The sequence below is a fragment of the Mus caroli genome, chromosome 16 (assembly GCF_900094665.2).
Source record: "Mus caroli chromosome 16, CAROLI_EIJ_v1.1, whole genome shotgun sequence".
In the NCBI taxonomy this organism is placed as follows: Eukaryota; Metazoa; Chordata; class Mammalia; order Rodentia; family Muridae; genus Mus; species Mus caroli.
In genome coordinates this window covers 15,680,758-15,704,949 of record NC_034585.1, presented here as the reverse complement: position 1 = coordinate 15,704,949, position 24,192 = coordinate 15,680,758, and the positions used below count along the sequence as shown (strand labels likewise).

Below are 24,192 nucleotides of genomic sequence, written 5' to 3'. Positions count from 1 at the left end.
ACAAGAAGTAACTGAGGACACTAGGAGGAAAGAATTTTACATGTACAATTTTCAAGAATACTAAAATATCATCTTAAACCATAACTGTTTTGAATATATAAAGAATGAGATTATATATCCAATCTATCTTATATGTAGGACCTATAGCCTGCCTGAGATATAAATCCAGCATGGCATTGCTTTAAGATGTCAAGGCAATCCAGAACAATTTATTAAATGTCTAAAAATAGCCTTCTTAAAAGGACAGCATTTTTTATGAGTTGTATATGTATAAGCAATTGCAAATTTGAGAATTTATAGTGTGTGAGGGATGAACAATCTTAAGCAATTGTGAGCTCTGAGATATAATATTGACTATTAATATACAAATTAAGGTTCGATTGTTCAGCATTTTAAAACACCATCCACAGCACACAACTTAATTATCTGTGCTGAAACAGGGGGAAACTCAAAGAATAAGCATGTGACCCAATTCACATCTACTTACTTCCCATAGAGGGGTTGTTTTTAAACACAATAATTGGGATGTATGCATGCATGAATTTATAGAAGATACAGAAGCATGCATAAAAACAATTTTTAACTTATCTTTGGGATATTGATTGTCAATCTTATTAAAATGATGGTATGTAATAGATCAATTATTAATAGTCTGTAATAACCAAATTTATTGCTGTTTGGAACAAGGAACAGATACTTAAGTTTTTAAGACACCATTTTTGTTATAGTTACTCCAAAATATATGAATTTATCTTACAATTATTTTTGTTACTACCACAGCGGCTTAATGGGATGCTGAAACTACGCTTTGAGGTGAAGAAGGATGATTTCACAACAATGTTTTCTCCAGCCAAGGAATTGTTGTGGGCACATTTAATAACCAATAACTAAAATAGGCAGCTAAGATTTAATTACCATTGATTATAATTGATCTATAAACTATAGAAGCTTTCTTTAATTTCTGCAATTTAATTTGTGTTCTTTGCCAATTAATTTGTGTATCACTTAATAGCACCCGACAAAGGCTTAAGTTCTCTTGTGGTGAGTTGAAGATGAAGTCTTAGCCAATTAACATCTCTTGGAAGCTTTTGAAAATAAAATCTTGAAGCAAATTAATTTTTCCTTCTTAGATTTTCTGGACCACGATTTTCTAGTATAACTAAAAACCTAAGTATCGAAAGATATTGCCTCTGAATCTTAAGGAATCTTCCCTGAAGGCAGGGAGAGGTGAGGTCACAGGAAGTTCCCCAATCACAGTTTGTGAAACAAAGGAGATTTCGCACCAGCTTCCCTGAGGCTGCTCTGAACTTGCATTAACTCAAATATATATGAAAATTTTTTCTAACTCAAGCATTTTGGCTCTCCTGTAATGAGGACCGAATTTTTGAACTACTAAGTTTCTTAGTAATATTGGATTGTAACTATAACCTTGAGGGGAAAAAAAACTCAATTTCTAAACAATTTATCACTTTAAGAATCAACATTAAAACTTTACTACTACATTGCGAAATTTGGCTGCCAATTTATATCTATGAATGCATGACAATGTAAGCTTTAAGGCTTCATTAAAGAGACATTGCTTTAAATCTTATCTTAATCTTACTTTCTAGGATAATAATCACATTAATTATTATCTCAGTTAAAAATATCTTAGGAGGCCCAGTTTGGTTTTTTTGTTTGTTTGTTTTGTTTTGTTTTGTTTTTTTGGCTGCTATGCCACGTGCTTGAAAAGACTCTTGAGTTGCCAATTTAAGGCTAACCCTCTGTTACCAATGTAACAATTATTTAATCCTAACCAATAATTTATGAGCTGATTGGGAAGAAACGCAGAGCACATTATCAGTAAAAAAACAAATGAAGCAGCTGCACTAGCACTTTTCTAAATTTTCACATAGCTCTAAACACATACACAAAACACACAAAGCAGAAACCAACAGCTCCAGACACGTGCAACCCTTACTTGTCCTCCACGAGTAGGCAAAAGAATTAGAAGGCTAAGCTTCCATTTCATAAACAAAACTTGGTCCCTCTGACTGAACTCTGGAGACCACCAGGCATCCCTGGCTCTCCCCACTCCCCAGGGCATCCCCTGGTGAGGTGACTGTCTTCCTAGCACATCTGCTGATCACAGCCAGAAGGGACAGCTGCAAATACCAAGCAAGCTTTTCAGAAAACCCCATTGCCTATAAACACCAGAGAAACCAAACTCAGGCAGATCTAAACTCAGACTGTGCCATGTTTCAGAGACACGAGATGAAACACAGACAACAAACCAACACAACAAGCACATGTTCGTTTCTGGAAACAGAACGAAGACACTGGCAAGCACACACACAAGAGGGGATTCCGGATTTTCTCTCTGTCCCTGGGAGAGTTTCAAAATCCACTTTCCTCAGCCTGATGCAGTTTCCAACTGCAGCCATCCACCTGATTATTAAATCCCTTTTATTAAACCTTAATATTTCTCTCGCCTAAAAAAGCAGCTTCTGGAAGCTGCGGCCAACTGCCTGCCTGTTGAGTTCCTAGTTACCATTAGCTCACTGCTGAACCTAAGTGAATCCAGCGCACAGGATTAGTGCTGATCCAGCTTAGCCCATACCAACCTTCTCTGGTACGAATTTTAACTCTTTTCTTCTTCCATGGAGCTCCAAACCAGCAGTGCTTCTTCCAAATGTCCTCTGCCTTTCTTAGGTTCGCCAAATTGTTGGGGGCAGCCAGCGGCTCACATGTCCAGATTCGAGCCTGGAAGGCATCTTGAAATCTGGAAGAAAAGAGGGAGCCTAGGCAGGTCGAGAAACACTGGAACCAAGACATGCTAGTCTGTTCAAAGTTCAAACTCTAGTGTCGGAGAACACACATTATAAAAGGGGGGGGGGGGGGGGGGGGGAGGGAGTCCATTCCCGCCAGTTCATCCTTGAAGCCTGGAACCAGCTGCAGGTGATGATTTGCAGAATGGGGCATGGTTTCCAGAATAGCTCCTGGGCCTCTCAGCAGCTAGCAGTATCTTGAAGAGGAACAGCAGCAGTGGCAGAACAATAGGGTGATCCAGGGAGGCAGGCTCCATCCCAGGTGATTTTCTTAGTGGCAGCAAGGTCAGGTTCTGGCTTAGCCTGTTTCAGGCTGTGGGGGGAGGTTACAGATTATAACATAATTTAAGAGTTATTAATTTGTAGATGAACAAAGGGCCTTTATAGCCTGGTCTCCACAAGGCCCTGTAATTGTTATTATAAACAAATTATATTCATGTACATTAAAGATTATTTTTATTCTATCCTATTATACCAAGAGGATGGGGAAAGCTTTTCTTCTTTTATGCCTGTGCCAAACAATATACATTCTGCTCAAAGATAGCAATGGAAAGTGTTGTGTCAAGGTGTGAAAAACAGTCCTACTATGTATTAATATTATGTATTTCAGGCCTTGAATGCTTTGTAAAATAATCTCTCTATAACATTTATTTATTACATGAATATTTTCCTTGTTGATTAGGATTCTAGCAAATTAGAAGTTTTTCAACTGGCTTTGAAAATTTTGAACAATATAGGGCTCAAAGTTACCCCTGAAAAATACAAGTAATCTTTCCTTTTAATTTTCTAGAATCTGTTATAATCCTCAAGGTCAAGCTGTATTGGAGATAGTGTACATATAACCTAAAGCACAAATTGATAAATACAGGGGAGGGAATATTGGTCTGAATATGACTCATTCTCAACATCTTACTAATATTGCATCATTTACTTTAAATTTCCTGAAAACAGATGATAAGAGAAATACTGCAGTTCATTAACACTGGGTACCTTTGTCAGGGACTATGAAGTTACCTCTGGTGGCCTGGAAAGTTGTAATAAAAGATAAATGACAATGACAATCACCAGTCCTATTACTTAACATTGGAAAAGGTTTTGTTTGTGTCTTTCCAGGACATGGACCACAGCCCTGGATCCCACCCTGGCTCACCATACCCTGGACAGCTAATACCAGCAATGAAGCAACAAAGTTGAGCAGATGAGAGAAGATAGCAAGACCTTCTTCTGTTGGCTTAGAGCCTGACTCCAAATAATTCCAGTGCTGAAAATTATCAGGCACTGGTACATAACCCTCTCTTGTTATTAGGGAAAAAGGACAGAGGACCTTGTCCTCAGCTGTTTACAAACTCCAACCAATTTTCTGATATAGGTCCCATAAGAGAAGTTTCTAAAATTTGGAATAGCACCATTCCCATGACCCTCTTTGCTTTCATAAACATTATAATCTATTTTCCTATTCTACTATCTTTTCACTTATAATATATTAGTCGGCATATTCCACTTATTAATCAGAAGAATCTGCTCTCCAGAAAGAATATTATATAGAGGAGAGAACAATAGGAGAAAATGCAGGCTTGACCTGGCAGCCAGCCTACCTAGCACACGGGGTGTACAATTTTAAATTAGAAGCATGGCATACAATGCTCCTGAGGATTCACAGAACTCAGAATACTGAATTCTGAGTTAGCATGAGAAGCGTGGATCTAGCCTGCTGATGTGTCTACAATTTCCACATCTCCTTTTATGTGCTTCTTCATAGAGACACAAGTGTTATTAGTGCTCACTGTCTAATTTGAGGTAATGTGCTAACCTATCACAATTGATAGGTTCCCTATAATAAAATAGTTTCTTATAGAAGTAAAACAGACACAGTTATGTAAAACCCTCTGAAGCAGTTTTTCTCCATATCCTTTTCTGACCCACAAGGTATTACGTTCTTCTCAGGGGATGCCCTAGTTATTACTGCAATTACAAAAATAGGGCTGACACAGATACACACAGCCAACACATAACAAAGGCACAGTAGATAGACAACTGGTAGACAACATAGGAATAACAGAAAAAGAAACATACAACAAGTAGGTACAAAATACAGGCACACAAACATACATCACAAATAGAAAAGAGGTAAAGACCGATAGACAGGAAGAGGGGTGTAAAATTAAAATTTTAGTTCATTCTTAGTAAGATATTTTATCTATTCATTTTTTCATTTTCTAATGTGACATGATGAATTTTGCTGCCCTCTCTGAGGTTTCTTTAATGTATAATCAGTGCCCAACAGGATAGATATGCCCACCATCAGGAGTGAAGATAAACAGACAAAATACTAAGTTTCCTTCTTCTAAGCTATTTTGGGTTTTTAACCTTGAACAGATAAACATGGTCCATATTTACATGAAGTATGTTCTGTTTCAAAAAGTATGATCAAGAAACTTCTTCATAAGAGTGACAAGTAGTTTGGGTTATGCAGAGCCAATACCCCAAGAGATTCAACACCTTTTGATCTTTATCCAAGATTCCTAAGAGAGGAAATAAATAGAGGAGAAAATATTTGGTGATTTGTGCAGGCAAGCTGACTCAGTGGGTAAAGGTATTTTGTGGAAATCCTGATAATCTGAGTTCCATCCCAGGAACTAGCATAGTAGGAGATAACCAACTGCTGCCAGATGTCCTCTGACATCCACATGGGCATCACACACACACACACACACACACACTCACCACTAACCAAAACATAGGTTAAATAATTAAATGTAACATTTAAAATTAATTGTATTTATTTTGGGGAATGTGAGAAGCAGGAAGAAAAACAGTGAGCCTACAAAGAGAAGTATACTCTAGCTGCAGAAAAAGACTCTAACAGTTGTGATGGAGAGTGGTTAGGAGCTGTTTAGCAGGAACCCAGAGAAGCCTGTCTCACACTAAAGTTGATATAAAGATTCTGGGCAGGAGACTTCCCTAACCTGGAAGAAAAAGTCTAGGTGACAAAGGTCTTGAACACAGAGTCAGCTCAATTGCACCTATCTTCACAAGTTTGACTTGATCCAGCATTCAACCCATTTCAGTCCAGAGGAGCACAGTCTGGGCAGACAAACCTTAAACTATATGATGTGGAAATCCCTAGTATCCTTCCAGATATGAACATATAATTATACCTACACTCTGAAGATTTGGTTTGTGGTCTGTGATGAAATGCATACCCAGAAAACATGACAGATGCAGAGCCTTGGAGGAGAGCAACTAATGTTGCTAAATTTAGGAACAGAACCTTTTTTCCTAAGACAATGGACTGTCCCTGAGGAGACTTCATATTCTGGGCTCTGAATCACGGAACAGACATATTCATACAAAGATGCTAGGGAACCTTCAGTCACCAAGGACCAAAGGAGTCCAATGTCAGAGGCAAGACAGTGCCCAAGACACAATGGAGAGAAACTTGAATAGATCAGAGGATTCGTAGGTCACCCTCACACTAATAATGGTGCCCATACCCCTTACTTGATTAGAAGCATTCGAATTTAGAAAATTGGGGTATATGGAGTGATTTGTGTGACCTAACCTTTAGCACCAGGCCTGGTCATCAGAAGTTGCCTAAGCAGTTTTGTACAGTGACAATATATAGCCTGAAGTGCCAGGTAAGCTGATCTTGGAGAAATAACAACCGATTAATCCTTGATCACTATCTTTAAATTCATATTTTTTATTCCAATTGTCTTAGCCAGGGTTTCTATTCCTGAACAAAACATCATGACCAAGAAGCAAGTTGGGAAGGAAAGAGTTTATTTAGCTTACACTTTCCACATTGCTGTTGATCACCAAAGGACGTTAGGACTGGAACTCAAGCAGGTCAGGAAGCAGGAGCTGATGCAGAGGCCAGGGAGGGAGGTTTTTACTGGCTTGCTTCCCCTGGCTTGCTCAGCCTGCTCTCTTATAGAACCCAAGACTACCACCTCCTGTAAGAAACCTAGGACTTTTTCAATAGCAGTATACATTTTATACTGCTGTGCCATCTGACTATCACATTTTTTTCATTCTTCAGAGATAGAGTGGCCCTATGGTGACAAGCTCAGTTGGTTTTGCAATCCTGGGATTAGGTGATGCTCTTCCATCAGTCTCCAGTGGTCTACTGCTAATACACACACCATGTTTTTTGGCTTTATACAGAGGATTTTGAGTCTTTCTAAGACAGAAAAAAAACAGTAAATGTTGGTGAATTGTCAAAAACCTTGGTCAAGTTGTTGTAAATTGTAGACAAGCACCAACATATCACATACACTTCATTAATAGGTATACTTGAAGTTAATGTTATAAAAGTCTATGTGAAAGCTTTTGAGATAACTCAGTAGTCTTTCACTTATGCCTGAATACACCCAACAGTAGGGTGAGGGAAAATATAGTGCCCACCTACAGCAGGAAGACAGGACATCAAGTGAGGGATGGGGTTGCTATCTCAAAGTCACATCTCTGACCCATAATTGTTCCTGTCTGAAAGAATTAGAAGGATGAAAATGGAGAGGAGCCTGAGGAAAAGAAGGTCCAGCAACAGGCCCAAAGTGGGATCCAGCTCAAGGGGAGGTTCCAAGGCCTGACACTATAACTGAGACTATGGAGAGCTCACAAAAAGGGACCTATCATTACTGCCCTCTGAAAGTCCCAACAAGAAGCTGAAAGAGTCAGATGAAGATATTTGTACCCAACCAATGGACAGAAGCAGCTGACCCCTGTTGCTGATTAAGGAAGGCTGAAAGAAGCTGAGGAGAAGGACAATTCTGTAGGAAGACCAGCAGTCTCAATTAATATGGACCCCTGAGATCTCTCAAACACTGAACCACCAAACAGACATCTTATACCAGCTGATATGAGACCCCCAACACACATACAGTAGAGGACTTCTGGGTCTGTGTTCATTCAGAGATGATGCACCTAACCTTCAAGATACTGGAGGCCCCAAGGAGTTTAGAGGTCAGGCAGGTTGGGGGTGGGGAAATCCGTGGGGAGACAAGGTGGGGTGGGGAGGAGGTGTGAAATGTGTAGCAGATGGAGGGTAGATGGAGGGATGGGGAACAGAATATGGAGTGTAAAAAGTAAAATTTAAAAGAAAAGAAACGTGACATAGCAAATTCACAGAATAAAAATATGTTTTCTTTGAAGCAATAAATTTCAACCAAGTAGTATTCAAAGCACAAAAGAAGTTTTTTAAAGGTAGAAAAAGCACTTGGAAAACAAGAGAGCAGACCCTCACTGACATTACGGAAATGGGACATTAATAACTATTCTCTCTGGATGTAGGGAGTTAATGGCATCTGAAAAAAAAAAAGGCATGGAGAGACTAAAACACAAGCAGACAAATTAAACAGAAGAAGATTCCACCTCATCAGATCAACTGCAGATTTAACTGAATAATATCTATTATCTATCAGGCTCTGGGCAGCATGTTTTCCTATGCACCAAGGACTGTCACACCATTTAGAATAAAAGAGTCATTATCAAACAATCCCAGTTCAACCATCTCTTAATTCTGTGGCATCAAAATTTAGAGAATCTGCTAGAGTATAAATTTATTAATTTGCATATTAGGAAGAGTAGGTAGTATTATTAGTCCCAGGTTTACAGATTAAGCCACATAGTGAGTAAGAAAGTGTCAAAATTCCCGTTGTACTGTATACTGTAGGCCAAGGATTCAAATGAGAATCCAGCCAAAACCACATTCCCATCCCCTCCACTGCCATAATGCCTATGAGATCCAAATTCTTAGTTCACTGAGGAGCTTAAAACAAACCCCTAGATGTTGGTTGATTTGGAAACACGGGGCATGCTCCCTTTTGGATTCTAGCTCACTTTAGACCCCAACTAATATATATGTTATATATATATTCTGCCTTTATTTTCCTTACCTTAAATTCCTGTTGATGCCAACAGAATGGGAAAACTTATAAGAGGATTCCTGACAATTTCCTCAGAAACCAAAAGAAGAAGAAAAGCCAACAAGGGAACACTGTTGACTAGACAACAGCACAGAGCCAGCAGATATCATATGCTATTTATTGCCCCAAAGCTCCTGGTGTAGAACATTCCATTTCACACAAGAAAGTTGAAGTCCATGCTTGAAAGATCCAACATGATCTCAACATTACAAATTCTGTGAGCCATATAGTCACATCCTGCAAGGCTCTTGAATGACTCAGGAAATGGCCAAACAGGAGATGAATAGGCTGGGCTATTCTATCCAAGAAACAGTTGATCTTATTTGACCTAAGTGCAGAGTTCCTGGGCCACCTTAAAAACTGAGTTAGAAAGCCATTTCCCATACACACACACACACACACACACACACACACACACACAGACACACACGGACCCTGAATTCATGCTTTCAGTGGCTCTTTTCTTCCTGACCACTTGGGTGAACACATGAAAACCTCTGGACACTTGGGAGATGTTTTAGAGCTCCATATTATTCCTTTGGGACTTAGAAAGCTATGCTCATCTATTTTTTTCTTCACCAGTCCCTAGGGACAGGACCAATCTGGCCACTACCCAGATGTTCTCTGATAACTTGCCTTTATGTTAAATAGCCAAGTAGTTTATTTACCAGCCAAATCGTGTTTATATTACATTTTATGTTGCTTATTTCTATAGTATTTTCTACAATGTTACTTAATCACAAATGGATTTTTCATATAGAGGAGAATCTTGAAGATTATGTAGGCTGCTCCTGCATTCACTCACTTAGTTTTCATGTTAATTCAATGACTCCTCAGCTGATTCTTGGAGGCTGCTCTGTTGATTGTCTGGCATTTTACCAGGCATTTGTGTCCCAGGCCTATTCTAGTGTCGAGAAGAGTGGAATATTGTAAATGATGAAAGGATAAGTGACAGATTGCCCTTGTTTCTGACTTAAATGTTTTGCCTTAGGTAGGAAGAATCTTGTAATTTAAGAAAAAATTACTTACTGAGGAAGTAGTTTCCATTTAAAATGAAAAGAAGAATGCTTTCTTTATTGAGTAACAAAGAAGAGCTGGAGATACTAATAAATAATAAATACCTTTTCTACTAGTCTTTAACCAATAGAAAAATTTCACACTGATTAAATTTAAATAAAGGAAAAAGAAAGAAAAAAAATCAACTGGCAGCCTCAATACAATATGTAATCTTCCACTGTAACTAAGTAATCATGGGGAGCTGGAGAGATTTCTCAGTGTTTAAAGAATGTTCTGTTTCACAGAAGACCCATTTGGTCCCCAGGACCTATATTCTAGCTCCAGAATATGTGGCAGCCTCTTCTGGTCTCTAAGAGCACTAAACTCACAAACAGAAACTCACATGCATACATACACATGAAGAGTTCTTTATTGAAAAATTATCTTGGGAGATGAAATCAAATTTCAGCAAAACCTATTTATTGATTCTTATCATTAGCTTTTTGTGTGAGCTGAGTGTTAGTCTTTATCATTTGAGCATTTTAATGGCATGCTGTGTTGTAGAATGTCAAGAAAAGTATGTTGATTCAATGAGTGGAAAACATTCTGTAAATGACTCCTGGGTAGCCGTGGGTTTTCAGAGTGCACAATGTGAGTCAATTACAGTAATAGCACGAAGAGGATAGGGAAAGCATAACCCTGGTGTTAATGTTAGAATGAAAGGCCATTTGCAGGACAAAGGGAAAGAAAAAATATAGTCAGAATGAATGCTCAGACTAGTCAGAATGAGTAGGCAAAACTGAATAGAATGCGGGCAGTTTCAGACACAGTGGAGAGAAAATTAATGAAAAATATACATGTTTTGAACCACATGGAGTGCTGGTGAACTACAAAATGGAGAGAAGGATAATTTTGTCTTTTGCATTATAAATTTCAGGAAACTATGAAGGTGAAAGCCTGAGTAGTCTACCACATTCTAACATGGAAAACAAAGAGATGGATAATTTGTGACTCTTGTTGGGTATAAGTATATATAAAAATACGTATGTATGTATGTGTAGATAGATAAATAAAATAGTGAACAGATACTATATTATAAGAAAACACATATGAATGAAGTGGAAATGAGTTATATCTCTGTGGGTTGAAATTTGAAGAGAATTCTCTGTGGAACATTCTTTCATAAGGCAAGAAGTGCCCCCCTTGTCCTTGGTTCTAAAGAAGCTGACCAAGTAGAACAATATGTTTGTGAGGAAAAAACAAAAACAAAAACAAAACAAAACAAAAAAACAACAACAACAACAAAAACTCGGCCTGTAAAATCAAGCCAAAATCATAGAAATTTATGCCATGCAACAAAGACACCTGAATAATACATCATTTTGCATTTGTTTGGGATCTACTACACAGCTGCCAGCATAGAGTGTATCAGAAATAGTGCAGAGAGTACATGGTGTTGAATCAACTCCATGGGTTACCTTCCTGACAAGAAGACAAGCCTATAAAAGGATTACCACCCACTGCTTCACAAGTGAGGTCACAGCTCCACCCATTGTAGCTAGCTAGTAGTTTGATTCACCTCAGCTGTGAGACAACAGGACCAGGTGCTGGACCCATAGGTTTTGGGTTGGGTTTTAGTCATTGTGTTATGTTTTCGGCGGTGGAACCAAGGTCACTGTCCTAGGTAAGTAGTTTCAAAGCTTCTTCCTAATAAGCCCAGCCCTTGTTGTCTTGCAAGGGTCTTTTTTCTCTCTGGGAAATTTTTCTCATCTGCTCTCCACTGTGGCTAGGGGAGGTGGACCATTTTAAAGTAATCTGAAGGAAGAACCAGAAGAGTAGAATCAGCTGGCCTTACATTCTTATAGAGATACTGTGATCTCAGGGGCATTAGTTACTGTCTAGCCAGAGTGAATGGCACCATCCTTGTTCTCTGGAGGATTAATAATTTGGGACTCTGGTCCAGGTCAAAAAGTGGGGGGGCACTAGGACCTTCATGGAGTCCACAATATCTTTATAAGTTGTCCAAGATTGGATCTAGAGGTGTAAGTACAGGTTCCAGAGACTGAGGTTATCTAAGTTAGATCCACAGAAGCATAGTGACAGAGTAGTCTTGTAATAATGTTGAGATCTCTGTTCTTAAACTGGGCTGCTAAAGTCCTATGAACATAGAGACAGCACTGACTAGTAGAGTAACCAGATCCTGGTCATCTGATAATCAGGGATTCTGACTACAAAGCTCTGTAATCCTGGATCTTGCTGTTTCATATTTCCATTGCCAGCTTCTCATTTTCCTCAAATGGCCTAGTATATGCAGGAGATCAGGAATGAGAGACAAACTTGTTCACTGTTGCAGTGAACAAGTGGCTGCTGTGCTCTACTTCCTGAGGAAAGAAAACTCTAGAACATAGTGAAGAGTATTGTGGTCAGATAAAAATGTGCAGTAGGCACCAGCCCCAGAGTAGCCTCTGATATTTTCTGGTTGGAAACCACTACATATTGGAAACGCTACATATTCATATAGAGAATTTGCTGTCCAAGATAATTAGAGATTCAGTATCCCCAGGTGCTGGGGATAAAGAAGGGACCTCCTCAATCAAAATGCAGTCTGGAAAAAAAGGTGAGATCTACCCTGTTTACCAGAGAGCTCTGATCACCACAGGAACAAAGAGGAAATAACTACTATGGGGAAGGTGATCAGATGTGGTGCAAACCCAAGTTAGATTAAAAACAATAGGGTGTATAGAGCACAGCCATACCTGCTAATAGTGGAATTGAGGCAGAAAGGAAGAGTCAAGGACATGTAACTTGGGAATGTGTTTTGAAAAAGACTAATAAGAAGATTGTCTGTATTCAAGCAGGCTCAATGGGGCAGGTGAGAAAAACGAAAAGGTGCCAGGTAAAAAGCGTGGCCAAATTGAGCAGTCACTGAGATTTTGATATTTTTATATTGTCTCCTGAATCAATCCCTTCTTTTATTCACACAGGTCAGCCCAAGTCCACTCCCACACTCACAGTGTTTCCACCTTCCCCTGAGGAGCTCAAGGAAAACAAAGCCACACTCGTGTGCCTGATTTCCAATTTTTCCCCGAGTGGTGTGACAGTGGCCTGGAAGGCAAATGGTACACCTATCACCCAGGGTGTGGACACTTCAAATCCCACCAAAGAGGGCAACAAGTTCATGGCCAGCAGCTTCCTACATTTGACATCGGACCAGTGGAGATCTCACAACAGTTTTACCTGTCAAGTTACACATGAAGGGGACACTGTGGAGAAGAGTCTGTCTCCTGCAGAATGTCTCTAAGAACCCAGGTTTCTTCTTAGCCTGGGAACCCTGCAGCTGTAGGACCCAGAGTGGGGTCTCTTCTTTATATTAGCTATCTTAACCCTTATTTCCTGCCCACTGAATATTAAATAAAATATCATTAGTTAATCAGAAGTATTATTTTGTCCCATTTGTTATCATTATATATTTAATTTTCAACCCTTTGAATTTACAATATGGAGAGGAAGGATCATGGTTACCAGTGAGAAATTAGTTCACATTTGAAACATAATGAGAGTATCACCCCAGCAGTGACCTTTCCCTTGTTCTTCACTGTTCTCTGAGTCTTGCAATGTAAGGACACCCATTTAGAATGCATATCAGGTAAGATATTTGTTTTAGAGTTAAACAATTAACTTAATATATAGAAATTCCCCAAATGTGTGAGTTCTTGAAATAAAGTTACAGAACTTTATTATATGCTTCAGAACATTGGTGTTCATGGTCATCAATACTGGGACATGTGATGGGATAAACACTCAAGCATAATAACTGTGTCTACTAAGAAATACATTCAACCTAATCTCAGAAGGGGAATCAAATAATTGTGCATTGGAAGTGGATTCAGAGTCAAAGACTACTCAAGGTAATGTCAGGTGAGGTTAAGTAAGACTAAATGTGACTTGGGAGCTAAATTCAAGTCATTTTCTTGGGTAAACTTAGGTGTAACAGACACAATTTTACTGTCTAAGTCCTCTCATGTGTATCAGCATGCCAGTGTGCACTGCCCAACCAAAGTCTTTGAACCTGACATTCAACCTTCTATAATTCAGTCTATATCCAGGTCAATATGTAATTAGTATGCAGGATTTGGAGTCATCATCCTCTTCAGCTCATAAGCAATATAGACACTGAATACATTCACAACTCTTTGGTGGGTCATACAGACCCATAGCATAGTCTTCAAAATCAGGAACATTCTTCTAAAATGAGTCAAAGTAACAGTTGACAAAATAGACCTTGATCTGAGGCATCCAAATTCCAAGTTTCTGAGCCAGGAGGAACTTTTGGGATCTGTGCCCTACATTCCCTTTCTGATGCTAGGCCATGAAAATATCTGTGCCTAATAGTTGAAAGTGAAAATCCTGGGTACCCTCACAGTAATGTTCCTTGTTGGGGACAATGTCAACACTCATCCATACCCATCTATTTCTCAGAGACTCATTGTCTTGTTTCAAGTTTTCACTGATAAGTTTGAACAAAAAAAAATTAGGAAACACAGAAATAGTAATGTTCCCATATCCCCACCAAGCAGACTCTAACACACATTTTACCTGGATTTTGATTCAAAACTATAACTATAATTATATAATTATAGCTATAATATAACTATAACTTTAACCATAACAGAAAATTCTTTTCTATATCATGTTAAGAAAACCCACTCCAGAGCCTATATCCTGTTAGCTAAAATTATACCTCTGAGCTGAAAAAGAGAATGTCTAAAAAATAATCTCTACCAGGACAGCCAGGGATATACAGAGAAACCCTGTCTCGAAAAACCAAAAAAAATAAATAAATAAATAATAATAATAATAATCTCAAAAGAAGTTATTGAATACTTCCATTTCTTCATAAAATGGTCAACAAATGGGTATGCATCATGATCCTACGTTGTTTAGTATATTATTGGCAATGATTCTACCATGTGAAAGAAGATGAAATGAGGATTAATACTTATGGTTGTGTGTGTTCTTCAACTGTTCTCTCCTGAAGTGCCTCAGATGTCTCTCTTTACTCTTTGCCAGGCATGAGCTGGAGAGATTGAGTTAATAGACTCCAGACTTTGCATAGATTCCATGCATGTGGTGGTCTACTCAAGCTGTCACTGAGGGCTCTTCTCTATTCTTTCTTATCCTCTGAAAAGCTTCTTCCTTACAGGGTATGGAAAATTCATGGATGATTTTCTGGCAAGGCTTGTTAAGAGGACATATGGAACCTGGAAAGAAGGATATTGCAGTGATGTCACCACCATTCTAGAATCATCCCCACCTACACACATGGATGCAACTGGAAAATAAGGTACATGCAGGGTTTTTTGCATTAGTCTGTATCACAGTGTTGGGTGTTCGGAGGTGGAACCAGATTGACTGTCCTAGGCGAGTGACTCCTCCCTCCTTTGTGATTATTGTCTCCAAGCTTTGAGGCGATATTTGTTGGATAATTTCTCATTCTGTATTCTACTTGATGCCTAAAATTCACTCTAGATGAATAATCTCTTTCTTCTCTACATGCTGTCTCATTTCAGACTGCTCCCTGTAGCCTTTCAAGTCTAATCTCAAAGAAAGGGGACTGAAACAGATAAACTGTCATTGTCTGTCTATAATTCTGTTGGGATATGCAGGACTTTGATAAATGCTCCTTTGTACCATCACTTTTGAATGTCTAATTTTTCTGTTGAACTTTGTGAGGAATAAATTGAATTGCCATTTCATGTGGAAGGAAAACCAGAGACATAGAGGGAGACACAGCTGTTGAATTTGTAGAGCACAAAACACTCAGCATAAAAGCTTTGAGGAAGAACATGTTAAAGGCCAGATAACCTGTACAATGGAACTCAAGATTAAGTTCCTAGGAAGTTGGGATATAGAATGAATCCCAGAGCCTCCATGGACAGACAATGGACGGAGCAGCATCCAACCTAAAACTCAGGAATTTTAATAAGGAGTAGAAATGGAAAAGAGCTCTGGCCATAGAAATTCAAGAGAGGAGAGATAATATCACAGGGAATCTTGGTTCCTAGGTCTCTCTAAAAGACTGCTTAGAAGATACAGCAACTGAGTTCACATAGATATGGTCCTGAGGCATGAAAATGATGCAACTCAACCAGAGATGTGAATCATCTTTCATTCTGCAGAATGAGAAATAGTTCAAGTAAGTACATGCTATGCTTGTACCCAGGAGGCACAGATTTGGATAAAAACAAACTCAGGGGTTTACAGTTTAGGTTACTTATAGTAGTGTTTTTCCATCAGAACTGTCCTCAGGGTGGGGTAGGAAGACTGCAGATATACATAAAATCCAGAGAGGATAGAAGAGCAGGAAACAGAGGGCCAGGTGTCTGTATTTGAGGTCAATGGCAAGCGTGTGTCAGGTGATGTGTCACACAAATGCATGGGTTTATAATTCCTAGACACATAGGGCATAGGTAGAAAAAATTCATACACCATCTTCTGTACTCAATGTTCAAACTTGGTCACTAAACCCCAAAACACTTTACATATCGCCTCCAGGATTTCTACTGAAAGACCAAGATTCTGACCTTCTCTTTTTCCATCTTGCAGGCCAGTCCAAGGCTATACCCTCAGTTAATCTATTCCCACCTTCCTCTGAAGAGCTCAAGACTAAAAGGGCCACACTGGTGTGTATGATCATTGAGATCTATGCAGCTGCTGTGACAGTTGTCTGGAAGGCAGATGGTACCCCTATCACTCAGGTTGTAGAGACTACCCAGCCTCCCAAACAGAGTGACAACAAGTACATGGCTAGCAGTTGCCTGCTCTTCACAGCAGAAGTGTGGGAATCTCATAGCAGTTACAGCTGCCATGTCACTCATGAAGGAAACACTGTGGGGAAGAGTTTGTTCCGTGCTGAGTGTTCCTAGGTCATCTGACCCTCATCTTACCCACAAAGGCTGAGAACAGAACCATGCCAAAGTATACCTCTAGTATTTTTGCCTACCATAGCCCTTATCCCTAACCTCAAATTGCACGATAAAATGTCCGTTCACAACCTGAAATTCTCCTCTAGTTTATTTGTTTTAGTGTATATGTCACTGGAATTCAGAGTAATTCGTGGGATGCCTGGCACCCTATACTTTGAAAGCAAGGTCATAACCTGTATCATCATCCCAGGTAGTGCCACCTTCACATGCACACAGATTTCTAAACGCTCATCTGGACATCTGATCACAACTTAGTATTATACAAGTATTATAGAATTCCAAAATCCTATTCTTTCACAGACCTAATCATGTTTCAATTCCATTTCCAACAATCTATTAGTGCCTCATTATCATGTCTTAAAATTGCAACTTAGAAATAGGGACAATTCTGTATTAGATCACAATTTCTATCATTCAAGTCAAAACATATAGTAGCAGGAAATTGGAAGTTTATCATGATCTATCCAGTCAAACAAACCAGGCTAAAGATAGTGTACGTGGGGTTCATGAAGGTTTCTACTTTAGAACTAGATTTTAGGATTTGTTATATAATGTCATAGCTAAGTGTTACAGGGTTGGCTAAATATCTGAGTATCCTACAGATAACAAGGTTGTTCTTAGAATTTCCATCCCGCCAAATCTCATTGCTTCCCTGGCTCCAGTCATAATAATTCAATGTGCACCTGTTTCCTGAGGTTTTCCCAGGCCTCTTCAAATGAACTAGGTCAACCCATTAAAATACGGACATTGTTCAACACCATTGCTCTATAGTTCTTTAGTATTTGGACACAGGAAAAGTGTCCATAAGTGATTCTTGTTGAGGTAGGATCCTTTCTCAGGAGTCCTTTTACATCAGAAAGGAATAATGTTGTTTACACATATCCATACATATCACAAATCCATAGTGTTTTGCATCCTGGCACTATCACTTCTTGCTTCTTTATATTTATGCATTAGAAAGATGGCTTTGTTTCTTAGTCTATTCAACTTATGTGTGTCCTTTGGTTGGAGGGTTAAAATCATTAATGTTTAAGGCTAATATCAAAAGGTATTTGTTGATTATTCTAATTTTTCCTATTTGTATTCTTAGCTTTATTTGTGTATCACTGAACAATCTCTCTACTATGTTTCAGTAATTATAGCTTTGTTTTCTATCTGAAAGAAGTTGAAAGATAACTTAAAATAATATTAATATTTCTTAGGTTGTTGGAAACTGTGGAGTCCACAGGTCACTCTAGTTTGCATTCAGCCAAAAGACACAGCAGCACAGTTGCTTGAACTGGGATTCAGTTTTTGTTCTTCTCACAGACCAAGATGTCCCTAAGTGGTTTTTATAGACATTATGATTGTGGCCTATAAGGCAGAGGGTACCTTTTAAACAAAGAATGAGGACTCATCAGTGCCCTCTAAAAACAACAAATACATAATGAGAAGCTATTTCATTCTGCTGTCAGATTAGTCGTGATCTCATAAGATCTACCACTTCTAGATTCAGGGATTACAGGGGAAATGATAGTGTCCCTGTAGAGTCTGTTCTAGTATTCACATTACAATTGTGGGCTGGAGTTATGAGCTCTAAGATTTTCCTCTCCTACATTTATTTATTTTATCCCAGTGGTTCTCAATCTGTGGGTTGCAACTCACTGGGAGAGTCAAATGACCCTTCTACACAGGTTGCCCAAGACCTTCAGAAAGCACAGTTATTTTACATTATGATTCTTCACAGTTACAAAGTAGCAACAAAAAATAATTTTATAGCAGGGATTGGGAATAGAGCAGAGACTGAGGGAATGGATGACCAATAACTGACTCAACTTGAAACCCATCCCATGGGCAAGCACTACTCTCTGACACTGTTAATGATACTCTGTTATGCTTGAAGACAGGAGTCTAGCATGGTGATTTTCTGAGACGCGCCACCCACTTTCTGACTCAGACCGATACAGATACCCACATCCAAACAGTGAATGGAATTTGTGATTCTTCTTATAGAAGAATAGAAGGAAGGATTGCAGCTCCTAAGAAGATAGGAACTCCAACAGAATCAACTAATCAACTAATCTAAAAACCAACAGAATCAACTAATCTGGAACTTTGGAGCCCTCAGACACTTAACCACCAACCAAGAACAGGATGATTCTAGGCCTCCTGCACATATGTAGCAGATGTGCAGCTTGGTCTTCATGTGGGTCCCAAACAACTAGAGCAGAGCTATACATAAAGCTTTTGCCTGTGTTTGAGATATGTCCATCTAGCTAGACTGCCTTATCTGGCTTCAGTGGGAGAGAAAGTGCCTAAGCTTGAAAAGACTTGAAGTGCTGTATCCCCAGGTGTCCATCCCCACCTGCTCAGAGGAGGAGAGGGAATATGTGAGAAATATTACGGGAGGGGCCAACCAGTAGGTGGGCAATGAGTAGAATGTAAAGTGAATAAGTAAAAAATGAAAAAAAAATATGATGGCTGGGGGTCACCACAATATTAGGAAGTGAATTAAGGAATCACAGCATTAGGAAGGTTGAGAACAACTGTAATAGCCCTTCACTCTGAACTCAATCATTGACCAATAATATACTTATTATAACCTAAAAATATTTTCTTCCTTTTTTTTCTTATTTCATACTTAGTTTCAAATGGCTTTAAGGTCCCAGAGAAGAAATCATGGAATTTTGATTTATAATAGGGAAATGGCTTCAATGCCATGCATCCCTCTGGGGACCATCATGAAAGGTACCTTCCTCAATCACACATTCCTTTTCTTAGCCTTTATTATACCCAAGTCTTTTCTAACAAGTTTATTATAAGCAAGCATCGTACATGGTGCTATTCATATTGCTAGTCATGTATCCACCTATATTTTTAGGATAATATGAGGCCCAGTGATGTCTTTAGCTAAAGGCTCATACCCAAGGATAAAAGGAAATTGCACTGTGAGATTTCACCTCTCCATCTGCCCATTCACCCAACCCATTGAGGACAGAGTTCATTTCTTTTTCTGCTGGAAATTGTGATGCAAAGGAACTCATTGTCTCTGAAGTTCAAACATGAGATGGAGACCTATCTTACTTGAGAAGAAAGTAGGTCTAATTATACAGCTTGTAATTAGCTACAGCTAGTAGTTAGCCACAGTGGGGAATAGAGAAGAACTAAAGATAAGCTGGAAGTACAGCTTCATTTCTAAGGCAGATACTTACAGATAACTTGACCCAAAGCCAAAACTACACTTTTCACATGGGCACAAGTTGAAATACTTACATACATGTGAGACACACAGCCAGAAGAACATTTTACAAGTGAGAACTAAACAAGTTGACATTATCAAGAAACCATGGGAAACTCCTATGAAATGCATGACATATTTTTGCAAAATAATAATTCACTTTCAAGTATCTTTGATTTACCAAACACAGATGATACATTGAAGTTAATTCCATGTGTTCCATATTCCCCTCTAAATATATCCATTTTATTCTGAATATCAAACATAAAAAAATATGATTACATTTCATAAACAGGAAATACAAACATTTCAATGGATAAACAATTAGTAGTGTCTTTTTCAAACCCTGCCCAAATGTCATGCATGAGGTTCTTTGATTATTTATGGTGTTTCTAATATACTTTCCTTGATTCTAAAATCGAAAGGAACTTTAAAATAGAGACTCCTGAATGTGTTCTTATCCTACTATTGCTTGGGAAGTCCTAATTTTAAACTTCTCTTTCTTTACCAGGCTAGAACCTTCCCACATAAAATGCAGCCCACAGTCTCTGCCTCCCTGAGATGTCAATTAGGGGTTTTCTCTCTAAATTGCTTACACAGTGTTTCTCCTGTGGAACACATAAAAGCCACAGAGTGGCTTTTTGGAAAGGGTGTTTTCAGTAGAGGTGGCTACATCTCAGAAAGGCAACTTGAACTGAATGTCTTTTTATAATAATTGAATTCTCATGTTGACATCTATGCACATAGCCAGCTATCATGCATGGCTGTCTTGGAACATAGTTTTTCTTTTCTTTTCCTTTCTTTTCTTTTCTTTTCTTTCCTTTTCTTTTCTTTTCTTTTCCTTTATGTTTGTTTGTTTGTTTGTTTGTTTGGTTGGTTGGTTGGTAGGTTGGTGGGTTTTCTGGTTTTTTTCTGGGGTTGTTTTACTGTAGTTTGCTTTCAATGAATTTTTTTAATTAGGTATTTTCTTCATTTACATTTCAAATGCTATCCCAAAAGTCCCCCATACCCTCCCCTCCCCACACCTCTCACTTCTTGGCCCTGGTGTTCCCCTGTACTGAGGCATATAAAGTTTGCAGGACCAAGGAACTTCTCTTCCCAATGATGACCGACTAGGCCATCTTCTGCTACATATGCAGCTAGAGACACGAGCTCTGGGGGGTACTGGTTAGTTCATAGTGTTGTTCCACCTATAGGGTTGCAGACCCCTTTAGCTCCTTGGGTACTTTCTCTAGTTCCTCCATTAGGGGCCCCGTGTTCCATTCAATAGCTGACTGTGAGCATCTACTTCTGTGTTTGCCAGGCACTGGCATAGCCTCACAAGAGACAGCTATATCAGGGTCCTTTCAACAAAATCTTGCTGGCATGTGCAATAGTGTCTGCGTTTGGTGGCTGATTATGGAATAGATCCCCGGGTGCAGCAGTCTCTAGTTGGTCCATCCTTTTGTCTCAGCTCCAAACTTTGTCTCTGTAACTCCTTCCATGGGTGTTTTGTTCCCAACTCTAAGAAGGGGCAAAGTGACCACACTTTGGACTTCGTTCTTCTTTAGTTTCAGTGTTTTGCAACTTGTATCTTGGGTATTCAAAGTTTCTTGGCTAATATCCACTTATCAGTGAGTACATATCATGTGAGTTCTTTTGTGATTGGGTTACCTCACTCAGGATGATACCCTCCATGTCCATCAATTTGCCTAGGAATTTCATAAATTCATTCTTTTTAATAGCTGAGTAGTACTCCATTGTGTAAATGTACCACATTTTCTGTATCCATTCCTCTGTTGAGGGGCATCTGGGTTCTTTCCAGCTTCTGGCTATTATAAATAAGGNTGCTATGAACATAGTGGAGCATGTGTCCTTCTTACAAGTTGGAACATCTTCTGGATATATGCCCAGTAGAGGTATTGCGGGATTCTCCGGTAGTACCGGGGACATAGCTTTTCTTAATCTTGTCCATTTGAAGGCCATTGTTTGGCTTAATTATGTTATTCATTCCTAAAATTTGTATTAAAAATTTAAAAAGATTAAAATAATATTATTTGAGATATGGAGAGAGATACAAAAGGAGAGAGAGAAAGAGACAGAGGCAGAGAGACAGAGAGAGAACATTGTCAGAGGGCAAGTTAAGTAGACAGATGTCCTCTTCTACCATGTAAATTTCAGGGATCAAATTCAGGTCATCACAGTTTGTGCCAAGTAATTTTAATGTCTAAGCCATAGAGCCAGGCCTTAAGCCATCAAATGTAGTCTTGAAATTGTTATATGATATAAAATATATTACAGTTTCAAACTAAATTTAGGATGCAAATATTCCAGTTAACTCATGCAGCAGTAAATTCAAAGCTGTCCTTTGGGGCAGAGGCTGTGCAACTTTTTGCCATGGAGGATATTTTAAAATACTGTAGATCCCCCAACATTTCTGGGACCTAACTCTAACCCTACCCCTAACGCCTAACCCTAATGCCTAACCCTAACACTAACCCTAACCCTGATGCATGAGGTAGCCTCCCTGATGATGGCTGAATAAAGCACCAATCTATGAGATAGAAGAATATCACCAGGAGACATTTTAGTAATACTTTTTAGTAATACTTTGTTTTATATATATAGTTTGCTTTTAATGAATTTTTTAATTAGGTATTTTCTTCATTTACATTTCAAATGCTATCCCAAAAGTTCCCCATACCCTCCTCTCCCAACCCCTCTCACTTCTTGGCCCTGGTGTTCCCCTATACTGAGGCATATAAAGTTTGCAGGACCAAGGAACTTCTCTTCCCAATGATGACCGACTAGGCCATCTTCTGATACATATGCAGGTAGAGACATGAGCTCTGGGGTACTGGCTAGTTCATAGTGTTGTTCCACCTATAGGGTTGCAGACCCCATCATCTCATTGGATATTTTCTCTAGCTCCTCCACTAGGCTCCCTGTGTTCCAACCAATTGATGACTGTGAGCATCCACTTCTGTATTTGCCAATCACTGGCATAGCCTCACACAAGATAGTTATATCACGGTCCTTTCAGCAAAATCTTGCTGGCATGTGCAATAGTGTCTGTGTTTGATGGCTGATTATGGGATAGATCCCCTGGTGGGGTAGTTCAGCACTTCCTCTCCTGGGCATATACCCTGAAGATGTTTCAACTAGTAATAAGGACACATGCTCCACTATGTTCATAGCAGCCTTATTTATAATAGTCAGAAGCTGAAAAGAACCCAGATGTCCATCAACAGAGGAATGGATACAGAAAATGTGGTACATCTACACAATGGAGTACTACTCAGCTATTAAAAATGATGAATTTATGAAATTCTTGGACAAATAGATGTACCTGGAAGATATCATCCTGAATGAGGTAACCCAATCACAAAAGAAGTCACTTGATATGCACTCACTGATAAGTGAACATTAGCCCAGAAACTTAGAATACCCAAGATACAATTTGTAAAACACAAGAAAGTCAAGAAGAAGGAAGACCAATGTGTGGATACTTCATTCCTCCTTAGAATAGGGAACAAAATACCCATGGAAGGAGTTACAGAGACAAAGTTTGGATCTAAGACAAAAGGATAGACAAAAAAACTATTGATTTTTTTTTGGACATTCTATTTTATGTCTTCTGTACTGGATCCATTTCTTTGTTCCTGTTCTTGGGAGTCACATGAATCCCTGACATGTTTCAAATTGGAAGTCCTTCTATTTTCACCTGTCTAGTTCTGTCCTTAAAAGACTAAAGAAGATACAGGGGTCAAAAAAGCTGGTCAGTGACTAAGGGAAGGCTATTGCCCACATTCCCCAAAGTTATGCCCTGATCTGTGCAGCAAACAAAGGAAATTTGTAGACAATTCTCCAACAAACTCAGAAATCCTGTGTGCCCTGAGGCATCCAAGAGCAGTCTTTATGTGGAAGGGCTCAGACAGGTGAACTTATTCACAGGAGGACAATGTCTTCACATTGAGCAATCCCATAATAGAATCAGATGTTAAGATGTCATTTATGAACCCCTGTTAAGTGACAAACTTACACCAATTATCAGACAAGCCAGTGTCATTAGGCTTAGAGTATAGAAACGTAAAAGAAAACTAAATACATATAAGAGATTAGTTCATAGTGTCATATAGGGCAGAGGGGATAATTTTGTGAAGAAATAAAGTATGTGTAGTATGTAAGGGCTGTAAAAACACCAACTAGGGCTTACTAGAAATAATGTTCCAATAACCAAAAGCGAGTAGGAGTTTAAGAGCCTTGCTACTTTTGACTAA

At 38.9% G+C, this 24,192-nt stretch overlaps 1 protein-coding gene and 2 gene segments (V, D, J or C); 2 read left to right on the top strand and 1 right to left on the bottom strand.

The window, feature by feature from the left end:
• The window catches only part of LOC110311252 (protein HIRA), an 844,395-nt gene that overhangs the window by 499,592 nt on the left and 320,611 nt on the right, over nt 1-24,192 (bottom strand). The gene's annotated exons all lie outside the window — the stretch shown is intronic.
• On the top strand, nt 5,190-13,121 carry LOC110312026. The segment is given in 4 exon segments: nt 5,190-5,228; nt 6,317-6,445; nt 11,369-11,414; nt 12,715-13,121. Coding segments are annotated over 4 exon segments (531 nt in total).
• On the top strand, nt 14,632-16,656 carry LOC110312025. The segment is given in 3 exon segments: nt 14,632-14,646; nt 15,112-15,151; nt 16,337-16,656. Coding segments are annotated over 3 exon segments (375 nt in total).